Source organism: Anas acuta, chromosome 10 (assembly GCF_963932015.1).
Source record: "Anas acuta chromosome 10, bAnaAcu1.1, whole genome shotgun sequence".
Lineage (NCBI taxonomy): Eukaryota > Metazoa > Chordata > Aves > Anseriformes > Anatidae > Anas > Anas acuta.
Window position 1 is genome coordinate 20634745 of NC_088988.1, and position 26714 is coordinate 20661458.

Sequence of the window (26714 nt, forward strand, 5' to 3'; positions counted from 1 at the left end):
ACACTGCACTTCCACTTGGGCATGAATGTACAATAGCTGCAACGTGCAGGTTAGGTTCAAAGGACTTTGAAAAGTCTGCAGCTAACAGCAAAGATTGAATTCAATATTTTGTAAAAAAAAAAAATAATAATAATATATACTATAAAAAGGGAAGACAGGAGTCCCCAGCAACAGTTCCCATAACAAAATTTCAACATGGCGGAGATGACATCTTGCAAAATCACCAGGCCACTCCTCAAAAATAGTTTGTAATGAACACAAATTATCCTCAAGTAGCTTCTCCTGGTAATAACAGAGTTCTTATCAATGTATTTGATGTAATCAAAACTATTTTTTATCAAAGAGGTGAATCCACATTAGATCTGACTATTAACACATGATTAACAGCCACACCACCATTGGCTAAAAGTATGTAGTCTATTTGGTTTTCAGATGTAGTCATCTTTTATATTAATGTTATATAAAATCTATTGGGAGATCTTTAACAAACAGGACCAAGTCCTGTTGAATTCTCTAGCCATATCCTATGAACACAGAGCAGTGTAGCTGTTAATAAGGGTATTGAGACAGCCTATTTTTGGCATTGTATATGACAGTCTCAGTAACTTACAATTGCCCCTTGAATGTGAACTTATCATTTAATTACACTCTGAGAGACTGCTTTCCCATATCACCCTGCAAGTTAGTTAACCACACAGCAATTCTCCAGCTAATCCAAATGTGATTGGATCAGTCTGAGGTGCACAACCTATCTTTCAATTCCTGGGAACCCCCTATGGAGCAGTATGTTTATTTCCATCTTTGTTTTTTCTTGAATTTAAATATGCACTGTCAAATGCTTCAAGATTTTAAATAGATAAATAAGTTGCCTAAAGAAAGAGGAATTTCAATTCACTGTAAAGTAACCAATGTTAAGCCAAATGGACATACAGGAGTCTCAGAAAATGCACCAATAAAACCTTGGAAAGAAAAAATAGATTAGTCATTGATAAGGATTTTATTTACTCATAATGACTGTATATTAATTAAAACAACAGGTGTCACTAGATAATTTACTCATATTGATTATATATGTGAGAATATATACATTTTGCAAATGGTGTGGGGTACAAAGGACTTTCTTTGCATAGGAAGCATGTGCTTATGCTGAAATGTATAATAATTGAGATATGATAGCACCCCCAAGTTCAACCTGATGCATATTTCTTTGTTCCTACGCTTGTACGCTTTATGCAAAGTTGACAGACAGCCTCAGTGCTCTACCTTGTTGCAGTTCAGTTTCATGGGGGTATGAAGCAGTTGTATCCTGAGAGACATGGTCAATCTGAAATGACACCTGACTTTTATAACATCATAGTATAACCCCCATAAGTAGTTATTATTGTATACCTCATCGGGAAAGAAACACACAATGAGCATCAGTTCCTGCAAAAGGCTCTCAATCTTTTGCACACAAAAGCATGGAGGGGTGAAGAGGGTGTTGCCTATTTTTACTGTTCTGCTTTTTAACTGCAGAAACTAGCCCATTGCATGAGCCTTAAAATGGCACAAGCAGGTACCCCAATCACCTATAAGTTTGGTCTGTACCAATAAAAGTTAGAATGTATTGCCTATGCAGTACGTATTACATTCCCTTAGAGAGGCATTAAAATGCCAGCTACATTTAAACAAGTGAATGTCTGGCCCCTAATAAAACCCACATAATTTAATGCTAATGAGTCTACCAATTATGGCCCAGTCTCTGAGCTTCCTTTCTGGGAAAAATCATTGGGAAGGTAGTTCAATGCCAACTCTAGCAATTACATTACTGCTCCAGTACAGAGAGCCCCAGCTTCACTTAATGGTCATTGCATTAACTGATTTGGGGTGCAGAGGGGAAGGGATGAGGTGCAATTGTCTCTTTGTGACATGAAGAGAATCTAAACAAACTTACTGATCCTCAGAGCAATCAACTGCTTTTACATCTTAATCAGGATATAATTCTGACTTTAATGATGGTAGCAAGAAAAAAAATAAATAATCAGGAGACTACTTTGTAAGTGATAACTACTGCTAAATAACTTAATAGTGCCGTCGCTGTGGCTCTATGAGGATTCCCACTTGAGAAGCACCACAAAACCCATATTCACCGGTGTTTCTGTCTGTTTCTATAGGAATTCTCCCTGAGAGATGTATAACATGACTGCAGCACCTACAGACTAAGATGGAGAACTTTCAGTCACCTAGTGTCTTCAGTATGGATGCACACTTGGTTTTTTTCTCTGTTCATGGCAGAATTCAAGATTAGGTGGAAACAAGGTCTCTCTACACCCAAACAAGAAACTACTGCTCAGCAGCAACAAGAAGCACACAACCAAGTTTACAGGGCAGTTCAGTGTGGCACCTCCTACAATGATTTTCCTGATGCTGTCTGCCTCAAAGTTGCTAGCTTCACTCATCTGCTAGAAGACTAAGTCTAATTATCATCTATCCAGACTTGAATTCAGTGTTTAACATATGTGTAATTAGGCTCAGCTACAATAAAAAGCTCCATTTTGAGCTACTGTTGAACCACACAGAATCTTTGGCTGGTGGAGAACAGACCCGTCCATCTTCTACACTTGGACCTGCTGCAGTCCCATGTGGCATTTAGCTCATGTACAGTTAGATGCCATTCCTTCACCCATACCCTGCCATGACCTCCATGCTCTGCTTCTGGTACAGACTCCTTCTGGAAGCCCTGCAGTGCCTTCTGGCAGGCAACACTGGATGCTGCTGGTGTACCTTTAAGTCATGGTGTACCTTTAATTTCTGTGACATGCTGAGATAATACAGTGAGGAATTCTTTAGAAATGCTATAAATAGCTTAAATAAATAGATATTCTCTGTGGTAGGTCCTCAGCTCCGGAACTGACTCTTGCCAGAAATCCATCAGAGACTGAATCTGGCAAGCTCTCATAGGAGATGCAAGACACATCTTCTTACATTCCAGCTCACTAAATGCAAGTGCCTGACTAGTTCTGTGAAAAGGAAAAAAATGCCTGGAATATTACGGGTCATTCCCTGTGCCAGCTCAAAAGTTCCCTGCCATTAGTTCACCACATACTAGCTGTTGGAAAGGACAGAGATACTATGGTGCTAGTGCCTTAGAAATTAGCTTTAATTAGTGTACGTATTTCTACGACAAACACTTTGTGATCCTTTGAGACAAAAGGCTTGCTGTGGATGTATAATATTATCTTTGCTGACTGCATCTTTAAGAAGATTGGTCTGGAAAGGTATGCATTTGATAGTCAAACAAAACAACCATCTCAAAATCACTTTAGGGCATTGGAGAAGTGGCTTCTATTCCCGGCCTCTGAAGTCAAATAACTGTCACAACTCTGTCTAAACTAACCAATGCCTAGGGTTTCAAGGTATTTAATTACATAATAAGTAAATTATAGAAACACAGAAAATATGTGGAAATGCCTTGCATTCAGAGTCAGACATTTTGTCTCAGTCTGGTATCCTTGGCTGTCTTAGCAGAGAACCAAGATGAAGTCAAAATTAGTGATGTTACATTACTTCTTTTTATAGCAGTTACCTTAAAGTCCAGAAATGCCAGCCCACTGATGTGTTGTCACCCAGTAACATCACCTATTTTGCCCTTTAAGAAAATAATTTTGTATGCATTTTTGAACATCAAAGGCACAGACATTCATTGTTTTAAAGTTTTTGCAGTGTAACTACTTAAAGCATCTCCTGCCAAGACGTTAACATTGATAGTTTAACGTGGCTATGTATATATTATTTATTACATGAAGCATATATTAACTATTTTTATTTTGGTGACATCATTTGTTTAAAAAAAGGCAGAGCTCTACCTTCTTGGTTGTTACAATTCTCTCACCTTTTGTCTTTCTAACTGTGCTGCAAGTCTGTCAAGAAGAGCTCTGAAATAAATTTAACATTGTAATTATTACAAATAAGTCACCCTGGCATTTGTGTAGGAAGGCACCCCCCTCCCTGCGTGCTTCTACCATGGTGGCAAACTTATTTCAAAAATTCTGATGAAACACTTTGTAAATTTTGTTATTTTGTGATGATAATAAATCATTATAGCCTTAAACACTTCTCTAGCTTGGAGCCTCAGTCACAAATTATCTTGTCATTCTGACCAAAACATTCTCCAAAAAAGCTTGACAAGTGCTAAAACCCAGAACATGAAACCATGTGTTGTTGTGAAAGCAAGATTCAGAAATGTCAATTAATTAGATTAAGAGGCTACTTTTAGCTTTACTTGTGTTGCCAAATAACCCTTAAAATATGCATAGCAATGGAAGTCTACCTCAGCAATACAGTACTTCTGTGCAAAATAAAGACAATGGATCTGGCTAATAGAGGGAATTATTGTATCTGTCATTCAGACAAAGAGAATGATCTAGAAGCAAATGCCTTGCTTCCTTTTCCACCGTATGGATTCACAAGCAAGATAAATTCTGCCATTTATGAGTTTAGGCACTATTTTTTTTTCCTGAAATCTGATTCAGATTAGAAAATAAAAATCAAATCACTATTATACACCTCCATAAGTAAAACGTATTTCTAACATCACTCTGTGTAGCTGCCCCCCCCAATAAACTATCATCCTTTTTTTCCATTTTTGAAGTTCACTTTAGAAAAAAAAAAAAAGTGGTGCAATTAAATACATTTTTAATCAACTTTTTTTCCTCATAGCTACCCCTACTTTTTTTTATCTTTAAATAATCCATATCCTCAATTTTATTTACACTATAAACTGTTCCTATATTTTAATGGTATGTTTGCTTTAAAAGGGGTCGTTGGCTTTAATAGCTCAGTTATTATCTTTGTAAACTAACATTCCACATTCCTCCTAACTAAATCCTAGAAAATCATCTCTGTTTGCATTTGGAACATACATTCCACCACTGAAAATAAAATCTAAGCCAAATAAATGTTCTGTTCAAATTAATATACATAAAATGAATAGCTAAACATAGATCAATTCTGATGGATTTAACAGTGGGTTTGTTATTGGCAGGAGGGTAATGATATGTAATACACCCAAAAGAACGGAACTAAATACACTTAATTCCCTGTAACACCTATTATTTTCTGCTACAGTTTGCAATGCTAGAACACTATATATCAAAACAAACAAGAACTAACACTCTTCAGGTTTTTATAAAATTTATGAATATATGTGAGAATTTATGAAGACATATCACTAGTGATATGGATCAGTAGAAAGGTACAGGTTAGTACACACATTGATGCATAAGCAGGTACATGAAATAAAAAGGGCCCCAGCAGTAGCAGGTCTGCAGCTGAAGGAAATCTGTAAGCCTCAGATTGTGCTCCACGACAAGACCACGTACACCACAGGAGAGCCTTTGCTAAAGGTTTGGAACAATAACTTTGAAGAAGTTAACATCTCATTTCCCTTTTTCATTGAAATACATCACAATAAATATATTATTCTCTTTGCTTTTCCATTTTCTCTTTTCAAATGACCTTATCTCTGGCAAAGTCAATATTTCTCAGCTAGCGTGGTTATGGGAACAGCACAAGTCTCAAAGTGTACAGTAAACAGACTCACACATGCTATGCAGTGGCATCCATTCTTGAGTCAGTTTTTGAATGACATTTAATAACTCGAATAATGAATGTTGAGCCTTAACTTCAATTTAAAATTTTTCAGCTTAAAAAAAAAATAAAAAAAAATCTTTCAACAGATTTATTTTCCCCTGCTGGCTGGTCCACTATTAACTATGTTACAAACAATGGTTTCTAGCTATTAACCCTGTTCTTCTCATACCAGAACTTGTACAGACATACTGTCTTCTCCATGGCCTGGACTTACTTTGCTAAGCAGATCTTCCTCCTTTCCATTTCTTGGCCTTTCCCCTCCTCACAGGGCACCTACATGTTTTGGCTTCTGGCTTCACCGGTGATTAAGAGGTGACTGTACGCAATTGCCTCTTGATGCTCTCTAGTCTCTGTACCTTGGGAAGGCGGCAGGCCCCTTAGTAAAGGGGCAAGGACACAAGGAATTGAGAGAAAATATTTACGGATTTAAAATAAAAAAGTTACACAAGAAAAAAGCAATCAAATAAACAACAAAAAATACCCCCACACAAAAGACCAAAACAGTCCTTTACATTTTAGACGCACCACGAACTATTCTTAAGTTCTCTGGCCAAGGCTTGATAAGTGCAGAACATCTTAAACACGCTAAAAGTTTGTATGAGAAGTAGATGGAGGTATTTCTTTACAGGATGAGCCTTAAGACAAGTGCAACAACTGGAATGCATCATCCACCAAGGATCACGGCAAAATCACACAGTATTAGAGGCACCCTGTGTGCAAAGGCATTAGGTACCATACCTGCAATACGTCCTGCTACAGGCCCAACTGCCCGAGTGCCTTCTCACCTAGCCTTCAGCTGCCCCTCAGAAGGGTAGGGGTCCCCCTGTGTCCCATGTGCCTGTTCCCTGCAGGCATTTTGGAAACCCCAGGACGTCTCAAACATCCCTGTTTTGGCACTTAAACCCTGCTCTCAGTGCCTGTGCTTGGAAACTGAGCCCTAGCTGAAAACAGTAGTTAGAATTAAATTAAAGTAAATTTGTTAACAGGGCCCGAATATTAACATGCTTTATTTATCTCAAATTTATTAACATTCTTATGAGTCTCTGAAACACTTTATTACTGATACATTGGATTGTGCTGCTATAATAGGCTTCCCTGAGGAGTAACTAGGACTCCAGCTGTACTGCAGGATTTGCTGTACTATGTATTATAGGGTTAAACGGTGCTATCTGTTACCTGCACAACCTGCACATTGCAAGTGTAGAGGAGGGAGCTCATGTGAGAAACCTAAGTCTGCACTGAAACACTGAGAAGGTTCACACTATTGGTGAAAAAGAGTTAAGTGTCCCTTTCTCCAGCTGCAAGCAACTGGGTCCTATGATGTGGACTTGATGAAGGGAACGGAAATGCTCCACCGCAGAGGACATGAAGTGTGTTAGGTCCACCCACATCAGCGACCTAGAGGTGTCACAGCACAGAGGGGCAGGGCATGAGGCCAGCTACTGCCTGTCAGGGAGAAGTAGCTGACGGTCTGCAGAGGCTACAGTGACACTATGCTGTGGAAATTCTTCCCTTCACTGTGAGGAAGAAAGATAATATTTCTTCTCATGCAGCATGGAGAAAGTCTGATGAACTCAACTGTTGATTGAAGAGGCATGAAAGTTGTATCGTAAGGGTTAAAATGGAAGCAGTTGGTACCAATACATGGCGGAAAGGTGGATAAATTCACAGAGAAGAATCATTCTCTCTGCAATAGCCATGCATACGTGAGATACTCAAAAAGGATTGTAGGTTACCGAAGCCCTCAAAGTTCAGCTTCAGGGTATTCTGCAGCACAAATAGGTCAAGGACACCCAACATTGGTTCTTTGTGAGGTGCAGTGAGGGTGACTGAGCTCATTCTCTACACACTGCTCCCTGCTTACCTTGTAGTTAGGGTTGTGCTCTCCCTGATAACACAACGTTGGTGTCCCTTGCTGCAAGTTGAACTGATTAACTTATTCCTGCCTTTGGTAGACATATAGAATATCTGATCAGCACCCGTTTTATAACTATATATATTTATTTATCTATCTATATATATATATATAAAGACTATTATGATGTCCCTACTCAGCCTTCTTTTTTTCTAGACAAAACAAATCCAATTCTTTTAACTTTTCCTCATAGGTCATGTTTGAGAAACCCCTAATCATTCTTGTTGATCTCCTCTGGAATCTCTCCAATTTGCCTCCATCTTTGTTAATGTCACCAACTTCAGCAGAAGTTTTGCAGCTTTGAGAATTGTTTCTTGCTGCAGAAGTCACCTGACACCCTGACCTTTAGCTCAACAATGAGAAATAGCATACAAGCTTCCTTAAAGAAAATGGTATTACATATATACTGTCATGTATACTCAGTGTCATGCCACCTGCTTGCCACATCAATGGACTATTTTGCCTGAACAGCAACAAAACAACAAACAGCAAGAAAAGCTTTTTTTTTTTTTTTATTTTGTGAGCTTTTGTATAGACCGTCTTACTGTATAACTTAAAAATACAAGAAAGCACAGCTGAGCCGTTTTTAAATTCCACTAAAAACTCGTTTTTTCTCTCCATAGCTCCAAAAAGCAAAGCAATTTCAAGAAAACAGAACAGCCTAACAGAAAACTGTGAAAAAGACACATACTCACTGTTAAGTTGATGTTAGCCAAAGTTACACAGGAGTGAGTAAAAGAGCCTGTTATTTTTATTTTTATTTTTTTAAACAAGAGACTATTGCCATTATCTCATGCTGCACATTAAATGAGTGTAAGAGTAATGATACAGGTGCATAAGTTAAACTTTGCCTAGGTAGCAGCTCACAGGAGTTGTTTTCTTCACCGTAGCCCATGAAATCCAGCAAGCAGCACCTCCTACAAGAGCAGCCCCCAGGGAACCCCAAAGGCTGGTGCCATTGGGCACACTACCTGCCCCCCCAAGCAGCCAGGCCCACCACAGAGCAGTTGGTTATGTTTTTTAAATCTTCCCTCAGCTCCTATTTAACCCAGTAAACACTTTTGTATCTGCCTGCTGGGGAAGGCCAAACTCCCTGGCTGCTGAGGGCATGCAGGTGAGATGTGGGGGGCAGTCCTGGACTCAGCAGCAGGGGGCTTGTGGGGTCTGGCCCCAGCTATGCTGAGGGATTCCTGCTACCTGGCTTCAGAAGGAAAATGTGCCGAGAGCTGGAGAGCAGATCAGCCCACCTGAAAGCCTTCTTGTGCATAGGGCAAGGTGTGAATGGAAGGGAAAGCTCTGCTGCTGGGCTGCCAGCTGCAATCTCCAGCTCCAGGAGAGGGCTTGCAGGGGGATGCTGGGCAGATGGCAGGCAGCACCTACCTGGGCTCCATTAGCCAAGGGTGGTAGCACAGATGCTTCAGCTGCTCTCCAGAGTATTTCATTTTCAGGTACCTGGCTGTGTTGCTGTGTGCCTGACCAGCTTCAAAAAATCCCCCCTTCATCGCCAGACATGTGGTGACCTCATTATTTGCAGGGAAGCCTGGGTCCTCAGCTTCCTCTTTGGCATCAGAGCCAAGGGGACAGGTGGGACACAGAAACCACTGTGGTCTGGTGCTGGGTGTCTCTGACAGGTCAGTGGCATTTATCGTCCCCCACAGAACAACCTCTTGAAGAGACGTCTGAGAAGGTTTGCAGGAAAGCACAACAAATGGCCTATTACGAGGGTTTCAGAGGAGGAAAATGTGTTCTTACAGCATGCTGCTTACCAAGAGAGGAGCATGCTGACCAGTGGGCTGTGTCCAGCAGAAGAGGGGTTAAAGCAGCTTTCAAAGTGCAGGAACAAGGCGAAGAGGGAATATTACAATGTCGTGGAGAGTGTTTCTATGGGATCAGAACTGTTTACAATATAATGTGCACCAACCTGTGAGTTGGTGTGGTTTTGCCTGCTGTTCAGTGCTTCCTGAGAAGCTGCTAATATACCATAGCTGATGAGACTGCTGTTTTGATCTCTCCCTCTGTGGAATCCCTTCTAGTGCCTTTAATAAAAGCCCTATGAAGGAAGTACAAGTGGGTGCTTTGTGCTTCTTCAATACATAATTTATATTTTTAACATTAAATACTCAAACGCCCTGAATTTGATTGTGCTTTTTTTTTTTTTTTAATTTAATAGTTTCTTGCTGCAGACCTGCGTACATGTTGTATCAGATTTCCCTTCATCTTTGACAAAAAGATTTTGGCTGTTCTCACCCCCGTCCAAATCTTATGTTGAAAGTAAAAGGCATAATGAAGCCTTGTCATTCAAATTGTTGTCTGGGGGCAATAGTTATATTAAAACACAACAATAAATAAATAAATAAATAAATATATAAAGCCTATAACATATTCAAAACATTTACAAAATCTGGGCCAATGAAGACAGAAAGGGTCGTGTTCACTCCTAAAACAGGAGCAAGTATGTCCTGAAGGTTATGCATGGATTTGGTTCAGAGGAAGCTGGAGAATCTCATACATGTATATTTTGAAATCAGGGTGGGTATGAAATCAGCATAAGTTACAGCTGCCCTTAGGTGCTTTCTTTTGAGTGGTCAGTGCCACAATCATTCAGCAGAGCACATTGATCTCCCTGACTTTGGCAGAATTATAGAGGGTCTGTTTGCATGAACCATTGCCGAACGATTTATCTGATGTATTAATCATCTCTTAGATGAGTATCCAGACTGCAGATTTTTAATGTAATCCAATTTCCCTCCTGCAATCCTTTCCTTTGGTTGTTGTTGGGTTTTACTGTAAAATTTTAAAATTGCATTATTTTTTTTTTTTTTGGTGGTGGTCTTGGTGTCTATTTTGAACCACCATGAAGTACGGGACACCACATAGCAGCGTTCTGTAGCCTTCAGAGCCGACAGAGGGGTGCCACTCCGTGCTTCCCCTTTCTGACAGAAGCTCTGTTTCAGAAATGGATTTTTCTTTACGGTGGCAAATACAAATCGTGACCACATTTTTCTTTTATCTTCCAAATGCACATATCAGAGGGAAAAAGTGAACATTTTATCAGAGATTGGAAGATGGTTTATTGGGTCTATGTGGCTATTTTGCCCATCTAGCAGTCCTGAGGCAGGCCATGCCCATACCATGGCCATGGCTCTGGGGCAGGTATGAGGCCTTGAGGCCAAGGGCAGCATCCCAGCCCTGCCAGGCAGACGAGAAGGCTTCCTGGCCATGCAGAGCCCAAGCCTTGCTCATGCTGGCCAGGCTCCTGGCCCAGTACCGTGTGGCCTTCAGGAGAGCAGACCTGGGCAGCCCTCCCACTGCTGACCTGTTTACCTCATCCCCACCACCCAGACAGCACTGAAAGGTGTTGTGAGGAATTTCTCCATCTGGTCTGCCCTTCTCTGCAGCTCTGGGCATCGCATGCTCAACTTCCTGTCACAGGAAATAGGAATTAATGCAGAGAAGTCCGCGGCTGGCTCTGACCAGCCAGCCCCTGCCCTCCAGAGTTAATCTGCTGCTGTTCCTCCTATGGGCCCAGTGCAACACAGTATTAGAGATGGAGACACAACCTGCTTAGGCCATTTCTTGCTTCCCAGTTTCTGGTGTACCCCCATAATGAGTTTCTGAAGTGGAGTTTTAACTCCAGTAATTTCCAGATATTTGATGTGGGGAGCGCATTCTCGTGGGCTTCTCCAAACACAACCCTATGATGAATCCATGTTTTATCACAAGCCAGAGTGCACACAGAAAATTTTCAACCATTGAGAGGGACAAAAAGCCATAATATTAGCCTGAAACAATTGCACTGAACTAGAGCACTACTTCTCTTTCCTAGATCTACTTTTAAGAGCCCTGTCAAAACAGGCCTTCAAACACATTTGATTGGGTTGGGGCTCATCATGCTGTCACCAACTCACTTTTCATTAGGCTGTTGCTCTCTGTTAGCCTAGCCAAGCAGAAGAACTCAAACACATGCACAAATTAAATCGACATCCAAACTCCACCAATATACAAAGCAATTTAAATGATATTCATTAGAGCGATGACAAGTCCTGATGAGGCTTTCAGGAGCGCAGTCCTTCAGCTTCTGCCGACTCAGTTTCATGGTCACTGAGGCGTAACTGCAGTGACTGTACCTCCAGTTTAGAAAAAAAGGAGCCGAGAATACAACTGCACTTCCTGACACACCTACCTCACTCTCCCTCTGCACAGGTTTACAGCTGAGCACAGACTTCAGGCTTTCCTCACAGTTACTTGCAGGCTTTATATGCATGCACGCATTAACAAATCCTCTTCCTTTCCCCATCACCTACAAATGCGCCAATTAAAAAGAATTCCATTTTCAAGTAATTTCATTTCACTTGGCTAGAAAGGTCACTAACTCACAATTATGATGGCTATAAACATGTCCCCCCATCTCCTACCATGCAAGCATGAATGTGATAAGTTGAAGTTTAATAAAGAAGTATTTTTCATTGTTAATTTATACTAAAGTTTAAAAATTACATTCCCTCCATTTATACTTTTGATATTAAAAAAAAAAAAAAAAAAAAAAAGATGGACACTCTCTTCTCCTCAGGGAGTGGAACAGAGCTGACAGGTCTAATGCAGGCTTTTCTACAGTGCCAAATCATTTGAAATTAATTTCCTTTGCAACCAAAATCCTTAATTCAGGGATCAAGAGGTAAGAAATCAGGAAATTAGCTCACTCGGTTACCAAGCCCACTTTGCCACATTCAAGTGCACTGGGGGAGAAGCGCACATCCGCACCCTTGTGCGACATGGTGAAAGCCAAGCATGAGAAGCGAGGGGCACCCATACCACTGCAGCCTGGCTGTGGCAGGAGCCCCTGATAGGTCTGACCAATCCCACTGTTCCTGCATGGCTGGGAGATGGGGGCATGACTGCCACTGCCCTTTCTTACTTCTCTTTGCTTGCTCAGGGACTACCTTTTCATTTCGTTGCAAAGACTAACAACTTTAAAACCACGATACAGCAAAACCTCTGGCCTGGGTGGTAATTTTTAATTTTGCTTTTTAAACACTCCTACACTTTGGTATATAGCATGATTTGCAGTTGTGTAATTTCTTTTTAGTAAAGGTTATATATGTGAGGTTGGTGAGTGGTCTGGACATATCCATGCACCCCCAAATGTGCATCAGATTTTAATTCTCTTAAAATTCTCTTAACCAGAAGTGTGTTTCAAGCTATAAATATGATGAAGTGAATCAAGTAACAGCTGCTGAGGAAGTTAATGTGTCCCACCTAAATATCATAACATACTGCTGAAAAGCAAACAAACAGCTACCCTAACATGTAAGCAGGATGCTAAGTAGAAAGACCTATAGATCTGCCTGTAAAAAAAGGGGGTTTCTTTAACACCACCACATTTGTCTATGTATTAGATAATGAATACAGTCCCGAAAGTTTAAGTATCATAAAGCTAAGTATTAGTAAAACTTAGTCATCTTTTTCATGCTGAACATTCACTTAAAATTATTGCCCCAAACCAAGTTCTGAAAACAGATTGTAACCTCGCTGATTATTCCAAGGCTTTCTGACCTATATAATGGTGTGTTAATACATAATTCTGCTCCTTTTCATAAATGACCCTGAGTCTTTCTTCCTTCACTGGTAAAAAGAAAAAAAAAAAAAAAAAGGCTCATGCAAATATTCTTCAATGAGGGCTGAAGTATTATAGACATGAACATATACAAGCTTTACATTATTACAGGATAATTACTGAAAACTCAACTAAATTCAATGCTACCACACCCTGAACAACAGAACTGCTTTCATATTCAGAGATAGCAGTCAGTAATTATTTCTTGGTCTCTCATTTGCCTACAGCAGGTCAACCAAGGGCTGGAAGGCACATCTTGGTACCAAGTCCCAGAAGAGAATTTACTGGGCCTTTTAGCTGGAGAGTATATGGATTTATTAGTAATACCTAAGGGAGTTACACAGTGTTTCCACTATGACCACCCAGTCAAGTATACATGGTTAGTTCACACAATTCAGCAACAAGTTCTGTAACTTTGGAACTCTTTTGTCTACTTTGCGTGATAAATTCTCATTTTATGACCATTTCCTGTATTCAGCTCTGTTGAGCAGTGTGGGTAACTGAGTAGCTAGCACAGCTCCAACATATTGTTATAATATAAAGTTACCTGAAAAAAGTAGGCAAAAATAATTGCAATAATTTGATATTTTTCTAAGAAATATATAAGGCTCTCTGGAGGCATATTTAAAAATATAAAATTTATTAAATTTAGCTTTATTACCAGTTGTCTCTGTCATCATTTGCACCACAGTTACTTCTTTTTCTGTTGCAGCTGAAAAAAGAACTTGCAAAATTAAAGGTTCTTCTCTTCTACACGACAGTACTTTTTTAAAATCTCAAAGTAAAGTATAGCCAAAATTTTTGCTGTCATAAAATGCAGAGTCATATCTGTGTCTAGCTTGATATACCAAGATACATAACTGCATTAAAATGCAACAGATAATTCCCATACTGATAACACTAATCTGCTTTGGCTTAGATAAAAAAATCACAAACAGTGTTTACCATGAAAGCAACCACATAATTAAAACAATATAGTTTCAATACAAAAATAAAATATAATCAAGTTTCTAGAAAGATTTAGGTTTCAGAAACTCCCTTACACTACACTAGCTTACAGGTCATATTTCAGTTAATTACAGATTTCTTGCTAAAACTTTAAGATACATTCACTGTGGTTTTTGTTTTTGTTTATTTTTTCTAAATGTTGACTTCAGTGAATAGCTCTCTAAGACTCTAAGATCTGGCATATTGATTTCTTGTTGTGAAGTGAGCTGTTCAAGCTCCATTTAAGATTTTCATCTTGCATGTAGCCCTGAGCACATCATAGCACCATAAATTAGTTAAATTGCACATTTATCACAAATGTTATTTTAAGATACTGCGTAAATGTGATGGCTGGAAGATATACAGTATGCTGCAACAAGCCACTACTTGGGTGGGGTTAGACCAGGGTCACCTTTACACACCTGTGATTTAAAGCTCTTCCCACCCATCACGATTTCATTTTTAAACTCTTTCTTGAGGTATTTTGTTTTCTCTCACACAGTCTGCATCTTTCTAAATAAAATATCAAATGCAAAGCAAAAGTTGGAATTCAAATGCAAATTTTACAATCCTGCATTTATAAATTTATGTTTAATAGGACAAAAAAATATCTTAACATAGCTAGGTTGGTGATTTGGTTAGCACTAATAGTTACCATGCCAATATACATATCAGTGTATGGATAAAAAGGACATTATTCTAGTTCATTGATTCTCTAAATTCTTCATAATGTGAAATCACATTGGTATGCCAGTCCTGGAGGTTCGGAAATGCAAGCTGAACTTTATTTTAATATATTTGGGATATGCAGCTCCTGACTAGACATTCATTTCCAAAGTTCCAAGCATGTTTTAAAAATACATTTTAAAAGTCATTTCTGCTGCACGTTAATGGACATGGCTGCTCCCTGAATTTTCACCTGCTGCATCTCCTCAATGCACATTCTGACCCAGAGAATCAGGCCCTGGAAGTGACTTTTATCAGACTGGATGATGCTACATGGTGTTTGCAGTCATCAATTCCTTGTCTATTTTTTAAGAATAAGGAACACCACACAAGACTGTAGTCTCCTGCTTTTACTCCCTCCCAAGTCCTAGATAACAGTATTGCATGTGGAGCTTTTAGCATTACTATTATAAGTCAATGATGCATCTTAAAAATAAATTGATAGACAATATATGCAATAATATGTCAGTTTCCTTATGCGTGAATTTCTGTTTTGTAACCAAACACTATATTTAAGCTGCTCTAATTTTCAGAGGAGGAATTCTCTGCTGTAGATGAAAAGCCTGGCCATATTTAGATTTAGATCATCTATTTGCAAAAAATGAGGAGGGCCACCAGGGAGGCTTCATAGAAGACTTTGGCTGGCCAGGTTGCCTCTCCTCAGTACCTGAGGGGCACTCCTGGGACAAGGTAGGCGACCAGCAAAACTGCATGCTATGATTTTATTGCTGGAATGTGAGCTGAAGCCATAAACATTGACACACAAATGACCTTAACATCAGACACAACTGTGAGTCAAAAAAGATGGGAAGAAAACACAGCTAATCATTAATCCCATTCATTCGGTCTTTTTAGCAGTATTTGCTGCAGAACGCACAGAACACGGTTACACTTGTGAAGACGTGGCGCTGGCTTTCACAATTAGAGTGAGAGGAAGAAGGGAAGAAAAAGCACAAAGCAGATTGAATTAGTCGCTTATTGGAAGACAGTATTATTTTTTTTAAAAAAAAGAAAACATACTGTACAAATGACATTTGGATGGTAGTTATTACTTGAAACATGATTCTTAAGTGCTGTAATGGTGATTTTGGTTCCCCTGTAACCATTTCTAGACTTCAAGTTCACCTGACTGGCGAAAGACATTATTTACATGCATAGTAATATAGGTACTTTGGAGATGTAAATTGTTTTCAGTGGTTTTGATGGGGTGACCTGTCAACACCAGAAGTCTGTCATTATCATATAAATGCTCTTGCTTGTTTGCGTTTATTTGGCATGTGTTTATTCACCTTCCTTCCCTCCCTTGCTATCTGCTCTGCATGTTGTACAGCAGGAGAGGGCCATCAGAGGATTCACTTCACAATCACAAAGTTTAAGTCGTCAGTTGCAGGTGACTACTCCTGTCATTCTGAAGTGCTTAGTGGCGGAAAGGGCTGTTCTAACCCATGCAACGCCTAGCGGTGCCACTTGTGGACTGTTCAATAGGTTCGGGAAGGTGTGTGAGTATCAGCATCCCACTTGTGCTGCATATGCAGCACAGCAAAACACCTATTTGCTTTGCCACACGTTGCTTCTAAACCCTGTCTTCACAGCCAGCCTTACCTGATGCATAAAAAGGAGTTATAAAACTCATTTTTTTGTTGGGGGGAGGGGAAGGAGGGAAATGGTTAATGCAGCCTTTGAATAAGTGCTACCCTGCTCTTTAAATGCTAAAGTTCACTAAAACTCCAGTGATTTATGTGCAGCTTTTGACTGCCAGCACCTGGCAGATGAAGAAACCTACTCAAGCTTCAGTCATAAACAGATAGCATACAATTTAATTTTAATGTGCTCGTTAGTCGTAGCACATTTCAGACATAATTGTGAATGCAACACAAAATTATAGCAAAAAGACAATTTTAATGCTGCTGTAGAAAAAAAGGTTATATGAAGAGTCATATAATGGTGCTTCATTGTCAACAACAAAACAGGGCACAGAGTGCATTACAGTGTCTGTGCTGTTTACATGCCAATATTTTATACATAGATTCTCATATGGTGTCAGCTGTCAGTTACTTCTGCAAATTAACTGCCAAAAATGGAGACGAACAGAATCACTTAGTGTGCTGGTAACCACGGGTTACCTTTCATATGCCTAAAGATAAAGCTGCAGTATGGAATCTTGGGAGAATAATTAGGCAGAACAAAACAGAAAGTTACCAGTTGAAATAAAAAGGCATTCTACAATAGGAAATAACAACCAAGAGCGCTTATAAATAAGTAAAAGAGGTTATATCACAGAATGCCTCATAACTTTTAAGCAAAGTACTACAGTACAAACATTTTAAAGGCTTTATCAATGTTTAGGAAATACAGTACAAGTTTTCAAATAGATTTAACCCTTTGAGCACTGAGTTTGTTTTGAATTTTCTCTTTTTATTTAATTTTATTTTTTTTACTAATAAATACCTTTAAAAGTCATGTTGTGCAAAACAGTTATAATGCATGCCAGGAATGCAGTCCATGGCTTCTGTTTCTTCAGACAGTTTAAAAAAAAAAAAAAGAAAAAAAAAAGATAGCAACACTAATAAATATGTATAATTTAAACATGAACCTCTATTAATATAAATGTACTGTATGGGGAAACAAAACAAAACATACTTTGCTTTAAGAACAATGTTTCTGAATACTCTATAAATGCTATCTGTGGTATCTTTCATCGTATAATTTACAATGTTTGGATGTTAAAAGAAAAACAGATCTAAAAAATGAAATATACACTATATATAAGTACAGTTCATACCTGGGGCTTATCAGGTACAAAAAACACTGTTGCTAAAAATGCTGAAGAAAAAGAAAAATGGCATTAACCACAATCACATTTTTCATAAAAGATTTTGAAATCTATACAATATATACACCTATGTTTCAATGTGAAAATTATATTTTTAAATTTCAAGGTGTGAGACACCTCTGCATAAATGGAGGTTCATATTACTAAACAAAACTAAGCTGGTAAAGTGTTTTTTTTATTAAAAAAATAAAAATAAAAAACAACAACAAAAAACATATCCATACATTTTTACCAAATTAATGCAAAAGTGCTTCAAAGTACTCAGAGGGCTAAAGATTATAGGGTGAGAAATACCAGCACACTTAGGTCACATGAAAAAAGTGCACCAGAATTAGTTATAAATGCTTAATTAAACTGTCTGTTAATGCATGCAGCTTGATGCATCAGAGGGATGCACAGCAACTAAATCCAATTTACACAAAGTTCCAAACACTTACCACTGCATTTTAACCTTCATATTTTACCAGTAACAACAGCTGATTATGCACCTCTATTTAAACACTGTACAGTTATACAAAACAGTTCAGCCCAGAGCGACTCTGGAGTTAAAATAAGAACATGTGCCAAGAACTAAACAGTAGCTTTAAGGCGTCTTTGACAGTTTTCCTCAAAGCAAATTACAGTTATTCTAATCAAAACCAAATGCTACTGCTTCTCTAACTCTGAAACATACAGAAGATGATCCTCTGGTGACTTCCCATGTGTTTTACTAAGATGAAGTTTAACAGCATGCTTGCTTGCAAAAGTCCTGTTACAAAGTTTGCACTGGTAAGAAGTTCCGATATCTTCCTCTGGAGAGGATGTCACCAGCTTTTCAGACGGTGACTTGGCTTGTGCTATCTGATTGTTAATCTGTTCACTGGACAGTTTTGACAAGTCTCTTAACCTGAAACCCAGATGCGATTCAAGATGACTGATATAAGTTGAAGGAGTTCTGATCTGTGACGCACAGTCATTACAAAAGAACACTGGATGCCCAGTGTCCAAATTTTTAAGGAACTTAGTTCCCCCTGTCCTTCGGAGCTGGTATTTCACATTGGCTAGCCAGTGGCTAATTGTGGTCATTGAAAGTCCTGTAAACCTGGAAATGTGCATTCTTTCTTGAGGGCTCAAGTCTGACATGATGTATTTACCCTCTGAAGTCTGCCGTAAACTAGCTGCAAACTGGGCCTGCAAGATGAGCAAATGCTGAGGGTTCCAGTTAGACTGACGTCCCTTCCTTTTCTGAGCGGGTGTACTCTCTTCTGGTTCCTCTATTGTGGTACCATCAATGTCAGATTTCTCAGATATGCTGGAAGGTGTGGAAGATTTTGATGTGTGACTTTCTGTCAGGTTCTTCAGCATATCAGATATATCTGACAAGGCATTCTCGCGTAGCGGCGAGTTTGACATGAATGACACGACTGCAGATGTCTTTGCTGTTGTCACTGTAGATGAAGAAGATGCAGAAGATGTCGATGTGGATGACAAAAGCGCTGAACCCAAAGAGCAGCTTTTGTCACTCTTGCCTTTCGTCAAATCTATGGGTTGGTCATTGTTGACATGATAAAAATAACGTTCTAAGTGGTCCGTTTTTTTGGACTGTAGAGGTGGGGTGGCTACTGCAGCCTTTTCTGCCAAACTATTGCTCATTTTAAAAAGCATGCTCATTGGGTCCAAAGCGGGCAAAGATGGCTTTGCAGCCTTCCCAAGGTGAATATTCATGACAGACTGCAGTGCACTTAATGGATTTACAAATGGCTGTTCAGGAGGGTGATCAGTAATGATAGCTGTGCTGCTACTTAAAGAACTTACAATTGATTTAACGGGTTCTTTCCCATTTTCCACAGGTTCTACAGTTGGACTGTCCTTGCAGCCATCTCTCTGAGGGACTGGGCTGTTCTGCTGGTTTTTAAAGCCACCATCATTGGAGGCATCCATTTTAAGGGGTTCACTGACTTCACTACTGCATGGTGAAGGTGTTGCACGCTTCATTGGAGAAAGCTTTCCTTCAGGCTCTTTCATTTTCTCCTCCACTTTAGCCACCTTCTCAGTGACTTTCTTTACCAATTCTTCCATAGCGTGAAAGTTTGTTTTTGGCACAGGTGAGGTCTGGCTGCTTGGCGGAGACACCAAAGGCTGGTTTTTAGATGGTGATACTAGTTCATTGTTTCCAAACATAGGTTTTAACGGTGTACTTTTGCCAGATGAACCCAATGATAGCTTCATCATATTTGGCAGCTGATAGGCAGCATGAATGCTGGGGTAGCCACCCCAGCTTGGTGTGCCATTCTGGGCCTTATTTATAGCTGATGTAACTGTGTTTTCTAAAGATTTCAATATATCTAGTCCCCCTTTAGGGCTTTCTTCTAGGTCATTTTCAGTCAAGTAATGGTACTTTGAAGAAATATCATATTTCTCCTCATCTCCACTTGACTTTTCTTTGTCCTTCATTTTGTCATCAGCAATGTTTCTTTCTTTATCTACTTCTTTTTTTATTTCAACATTTGATTTAGGGGAAACACTAGATGGTGTATTGGAAGGAGATGTAAAAGTGGTGGCAGCTAGTGGCACAGACTGGACTTTCTCATCTACTAAGGATGTTATTGTAGGTGTTGCTGGGGCTTCTATAATTGGCTTCCCTTTTTTCATGGCAGAGTTAGTGACTTTAATAAAATGCCCCGTCACCATCATGTGAGCAGTGAGTTCCTGCAGAGTGTCATGTGAACTTCCACATTCCATGCACTTCAGAATTTGAGATTTCCTTGCCTCAAAGTGCCAGGCATAGCTCGCACCATTCTGGTGACCATAGCGATTATTTGGTGTAATGTAGGGATTGGAATTCTTTTGAAGTGCATCATTGGTATCCAAGATTGTTGTTTTTGGTGTCCCACCTGTGGAATCTGGAGAACTTGGAAGTTCAAGCTCTAGTGATGCTTTCTTTCTAGGAGCTGGGATAATTTTTGCTGCTACAGGTGTAACAGGTTCCTTCAGAGGCACTTTTTGGTAGTGTTTTGTTTTGATCATATGAACACTCAAATCCTGAAGAGATTCAAATGAATGACCACAGTACATACACTTTAATACTTTCTGGGCATCTTCTTTCCCTTCCATTTCAAGCAATGAGCGTTTACGAGGTTTGGACCATCTTTTAGGGTTATTGTTATCAGTTTCATGGTTGTCATCTCGATAATGTCCCGTTTCATTCATGTGCACTGTTAATTCTACTAAAGTATCATAGGCAGCACTGCAGTCTTTACAGCGGAATTTACTGGCTCCAGTAAATATAGAGCCATAAAGCTTACTGCTTTGTCTGTACAATTGAACTGTACTAAAAAGGCTCGGTTCAGGAAGAATTCTGCTTTGAGAAACTTGCTGCAGTGTTTTAGCCATAGCAGTCTGGTGCCAGTCAAAGCTGCCACTTCCACAACTGCTGCTGCTGCTGCTGCTACTGCTGCTGCTACCATTGTTTTTTTCTGAAATTGGCTGGTGAATATTCAAATTGAGATTGGACCAGTAGGAATTGGAGAGAAAGTTATTATATACAGCTTTCATTTGTTCTAAACTATCAGATACAGTAGAGTCTTCGAGTGGTATTGAAACCTCCTTGTTCTCTTCTTCATTTTTAATAGAACTGCTCTCAAAGTCTGCCATGCGGTCACTTGTCTCACTGATGTGTGACTCACTGTCCATTTCATGGCTAGAAAATTCAGCAGCTGGAGAATTTTGGTAGCTTTGGCAGTTCTTACTGAAGTCTTTCTCTGGACATATATATTTTGCTGAAGGCTCACCATCAACTGTGTTTTCATCAGGTTCCACATCTTCTTCCACCAATGCTGCTGCTTTTAGTTCGTCTGAAACATAAGCTATTATGAAGAGAAGAAAATATGTTAGTTTCTACCGATCGTACTTTCACTCAAGTGTTTCAGCCAAAGAACTGCACTTATTTGTAAAATTAAACAGTTAAAATTTAGTGTTTCTTCTGAGCAAGAAAAAAATCTGCTCTTCAAACATAATTTGCCACCTTATTCTTCTCAAGGGGCAACAGCTTGAAATTAAAACTAAATTTGAAATTAATGAAGCACATTCTGGAGGTGGCATTCATTTCTAAAGTAATAAATTACTTGTATCAACCTCAGAGACAGCAGTTCCTGTCTGTCAATTAATATGTCTTATGCTTCTCCTACCCCTAATGCATTTCTTAACAGACAGATTCACAATTTAAATTAAGCAAGCATTTTTTGCTCATTACAGTTTTGAGACTCAATCTTTAATAAATATAAAGTAAAAGAAACATCAAAAATTCCTACAAAGTAAAAAAAAATAAATCCCCAGTTGCAATAATTAAAAAAATGAGATTTTCATGAAGTTATCATTATTAGTAGTTATCATATTTTGAGAGGAGACAGTAAAAACAGGTGACACAGCCTTCTGAAACAGCTCACTAACAGCAATTTGAAGATATTCATTATGGGTGTAACAAATGACCCATTCACATTTAAGTGTACCTTTCTCAACAAGAAAGCCTATGCAGAATTATGTCAGGAGCTAGTTCAAGAAAATTGGTATGCTGTACTCATTCTTGCTGTATAAATATATACGAGACCTTCCAGTGGACCTTACAAATGTCAAAGTGTTTGCTCTTTAGACTACTTTGTCAATATTTACTCAGCATAAGCTACACAGACACCCAACAGGGATCCTGTCTTTTTTTCCTCCTCAAGTAATGCAACTGGTGATTTAAATTTAAGATACTCTTCCTAAATAGGATAGTTGAGAACTGACAGTAAACATGTTCTATTTTTCCACAGAGCTTCTGTGCACGTATTCTACATATATTAAGTCTACCTAAATTTTTCCTTCAGGAAAGGAAACTACAGTAACATTAGGAGAGGGATCAATAATTGATCAAAATAATCTATTTCTATATAGTGCATTAATTTACAGCTAAAAAAGCAAAATAGATCATGACTGTTCTGTATTAAGTGGAATTTAAAATGTGCTTGCAATCTATCACAAATTTAATTATAAACTTGAAAAAAACATGTGTCCAGTAGATTCTGTGGTTGAGGACACTTGACTTTTGACCTTCTTCTCTGCAACACAGCTGGAATGTATGGGTATCTGTATTGTAAACACCTTAAACAATCTACAGCTTGTTTCTTCAGGCAATAGTGCTATGAAGATAATGATTAATATCCCAAGAAGAGGAAAAAATGTAGGAGAATACTATAGTAGATATCATATATACAGTATTGAACCTTGCAAACTTATTTCAGTGAAAATATGTTTACGTGTGTCAGAAAACCAAAAAAGACATAAACAATTGTTAAAGCAAGAATGTAATCAGGCTTTTAGTTTCATAAGAATATTTCTTCATTCTGTTAGGAAATACAAAATATTCACTACTATTTCTCACGTGGATGAATGGTAACAAATCTTCCTCCAAGCATGGAAAATTATAATCTGATCTACAGAATAGCAGCTAAACCTTTGAAGGCACAAACATAACACAATAGTAACAGGTAATTGTAATTAGATGATTTAGGCTCAGGTAATTTCAACACATTTCAAGAAAATTCATGCAGCAAGGCTCCTATTTTTAACATTTGGAAGAATGTAGTTTGAAAGAATTAAGTTAAAAACTTTAAATTATTATAAGATGTTTTGAAGATGCTGATAACATCTTTAAAAACATATATATGTGCTCTCATTAAATAGAACGTTTCTCTTTTTCTCTATTTTACGGTTTTTCGGAATGTTTTGAAAGAATTAAACAATCCTTATTTTACGTGTGCTACAGTCATGCTGGCAATCTGTAGTCAGGATCAGTGCCTACCACGCAAATACATGCAATGAAGCCACAATAATGAATTTATCATCTAACAAGATGGATTTCATACAATACTTTCATTCCCTGATAGATGGTACAGATTGCTTGTGATTTTATTTGTGCATTCATGTTTCTATACTCTACCAAAATCTTCAGCAAAATCTCCAGCAAAGCAGACCAGAGCTCTCTAGAGCTAAAAAAAAATAAAAATATTAAATAATGACTAGTAACTTGTAAACAATTGACAACCAACTACCTCCATCTGAACTATGCCAAAGATCCTAGTGATAAGAATGAGGAAGGATGGAGGGAAGAAATGACAGCATGAACCTATGATTTGGAAGCAAATGTACCCTTTTCCTCTTCCACCTTGTCGAAACAATTTTTCTTTTACTACTCTCATTCCTTTGCCTCATGTGAAACTGAAGACTCCCTTTTTAAGAGGTAAAGAAAATCCAAGGTTATTGAGGTTATTGTCACCCTGCCTGCGTTCGAATGATCTTGTGCACGCCTGCAGTCTGAGATGAAAGACCAAAGCACCCTATAAATGTACCTGTCCTTCACTCTTTCTGTCCACTGGGTACTAGCACGAGCGTGTGCCACCCACTCTCACACACCACGTACCAAAGTCCTGGACTGGGTCCCTGCATGCCACTGAAGTGTTCCCGCCGACCAGTGCTCACCAACACGGACAGGGGGCACAGAACCAAGTCCCTAATTAGTGTGGTTTTCTTTACACTTTTATTTCTCTTAGCACTGAAATCTTGTGAATTTTGTTTGGATGAAACACTTGTATTGTCACATTCACCATTTCAAGAGTGACTTTTACATTAGGGAAAACCTCCAGCATGTGGCTCATTTAAATGTAAATCTATTTACCTTTCATGCTTTCTTTGCCCTTTTCACCAACTATCAAGCATATTTGCGTGTTAACCAGGAGCTGCCTCTTCTATAGCTGTTCTCCTTCCTAAACTCAAGTTGTGAAGCCAAGTTGTGACATCAGTCTTTGATCCAGATATGTGGGAAATGAGGAATAAACAACAGCGTGGAATTTAACCCAGCAACCTGCAACTTTAATCAAGTGACAGTTTGAACAACTCCTTCTGCTCCCTGCACAAGGGAGAGGAGGGATGAAACACAACATTACCCCCTACTTACTCAACCAAAGGTGTATACAAGCAATGACTGTGTTTGGGGAAACATCTCAGCCTAAGAGTTAAGACACGGCCCTAAGCAGTTTGTGCCAGTAGCTTCTAACATCTTATTCCAAGGGTTGGTCACCTACCACATGCCTTCAGGGCTGAAGTATGGCATCAGAAGACAACCCATCAAGTCTTGGCCAACCTGCAGTGGCAGACTCAGCCATTCTCAAAGGTTTCTGCACCACTACAGGTAGGTTTACAGTGGCTGAAGAGCTCACAGCTCCCTAAGGCTTTGTCCTCAGAGAATCCATCAGCAGGTAATGGATGCACTTCCTCCTCAGAAAACCCAACTGAATTGTTATCAGCATGTGGGACAGAAGGGGATTAAGGCCAAATTTTAGTCTCACACCACAGGGGAGTATGGGATTAAGAGCACTGGAGGAAAGGAGCCCAACTGCAGCTAAGGGAACCTCTGATCCAGTGTGAGGTTGTGCCTCACCACAACCTACTCAGAGGGAGATGATGACTGGCATTCTGTCTGGGTGCAACAGACAGAAGGAAGAGGAGGGCAGTGCTGAGAAACTTCTCCTTTGGTTAAGTACCTACAGGAGGAGCAAAGAGACTACGAAAATGGAAAATAAAATCAGGAGGAGATGGTTAAAAATAACAAAACAAAATAAAAAAACTTAATTGAGATTCACTGCTGACGGAGAGATTGTCTTTAAGAAGCACTATCTCAGTCCATATTTACTCAGCTGTTTGCTTCTTATTAATAAAAAAGAGAGACTCCTGGTTTGATATGTTTCAAGTGTAGAGTAAATGTTTGAAACAGCAGGGCATCTGTACAACTGTTCTTCAACATCTTGACAGCAAAGTCTGAGTTGGAAAAAAAAAAGACTTTAAAGGCAACTCTAACAGCAGAAGTTAATAAGAATGGAAATGAAAGAAATTATGTGCTTCTGTATTTTTGTTTTTCTTTTTCAAGTGTAAAAGAAGAATAAAAAGTCACCATTCCCAAAAAAAAGTTTGTAGTTTACATCTTGCAGGACACCATAACGCACAATAAACTGCCTGCAATTTGACCATGTTGTCACCGTGACATATCTGACAAAAGATGGGCAGTGGTTCCGGGGGGAGGCCCTCAGTTTCTAGAGATGAGGATATCCAAGGGATTATGGAACCTATTGCAGGTACAGCTATTGAGAGGTTGAGAATGGTTCCCTCATTAATATTTATTAAAATTATTAACTAAATTGCAAGGTAAAAATGAAATTAACACATTTGATATAAATACATAACTGTAAGCTGTGGTATAATGGAATTCATTTCCATACAAGGGGGAATTACCTTCAAAACCAAGCTATGGATCATTTCTTTGCCAATGGAAATAAATGGTGATACATCACTACCCAAAATGATTTAGTGCATATTGTTTATACACTAATACACTCATGTACCTCTCTCTACACTGACACCACAGGCACTATAGACAGCTCAGACACTATCCAAAGCCAGAGAAACGTCATCAGCCCATTATGTTTCTGCAGAGCTGGAACAGCCACTGCTCCACTGACCTCCTGGGCCAAACTTTGGCACCTCCCGAGGTGCCCACCAGCACCACAGCCCCTGGCTCGAGCCTCATCTATGAGAGCTCCTCAGTAGCACTCAGATGAAAATGCGGCCTGGCTCTCCTCCCTTCCATGGCTGCATCCACACAATGTCCACAATGTGGTCAGAGATGCACCTCAAGTTTCTTTGGAAAAACAAAACCTTAGCATTAAAGACATACTTTACTCTTCTCCCAAAACCAATTAACTGCAGGATTCTTCTCATATTTCCTGAAAAAAATGTATCTGAGACCATATATTTTGGCTTGGATCTATCCAAATATTTCGTTGCTATACTTTTGCAATGTCTTAATTATGATTTTTTTTTTTTTTTTGCTAAGACTTTGATTTTAATTAGCTTACCAGAATATATTTAAACTAGAATATAAGCTCTTTGCTTGAAAAAGTATCAAAACATTCAAGTATTCTTCCAACATGAAAAAGTGC

At 39.0% G+C, this 26714-nt stretch overlaps 1 protein-coding gene across 3 annotated transcripts in view; it reads right to left on the reverse strand.

The window, feature by feature from the left end:
• Window positions 1-16670: 16670 nt before the first annotated feature.
• The window catches only part of TSHZ3 (teashirt zinc finger homeobox 3), a 64846-nt gene continuing 54802 nt past the window's right edge, over window positions 16671-26714 (reverse strand). For all 3 annotated transcript variants that reach the window (XM_068693365.1, XM_068693363.1, XM_068693364.1), the window contains exon 2: window positions 16671-21551. In XM_068693365.1, the coding sequence (XP_068549466.1) occupies window positions 18352-21378 (3027 nt within the window). In that variant the 5' untranslated portion in view covers window positions 21379-21551 and the 3' untranslated portion in view covers window positions 16671-18351. The remainder of the gene's footprint in view (window positions 21552-26714) is intronic.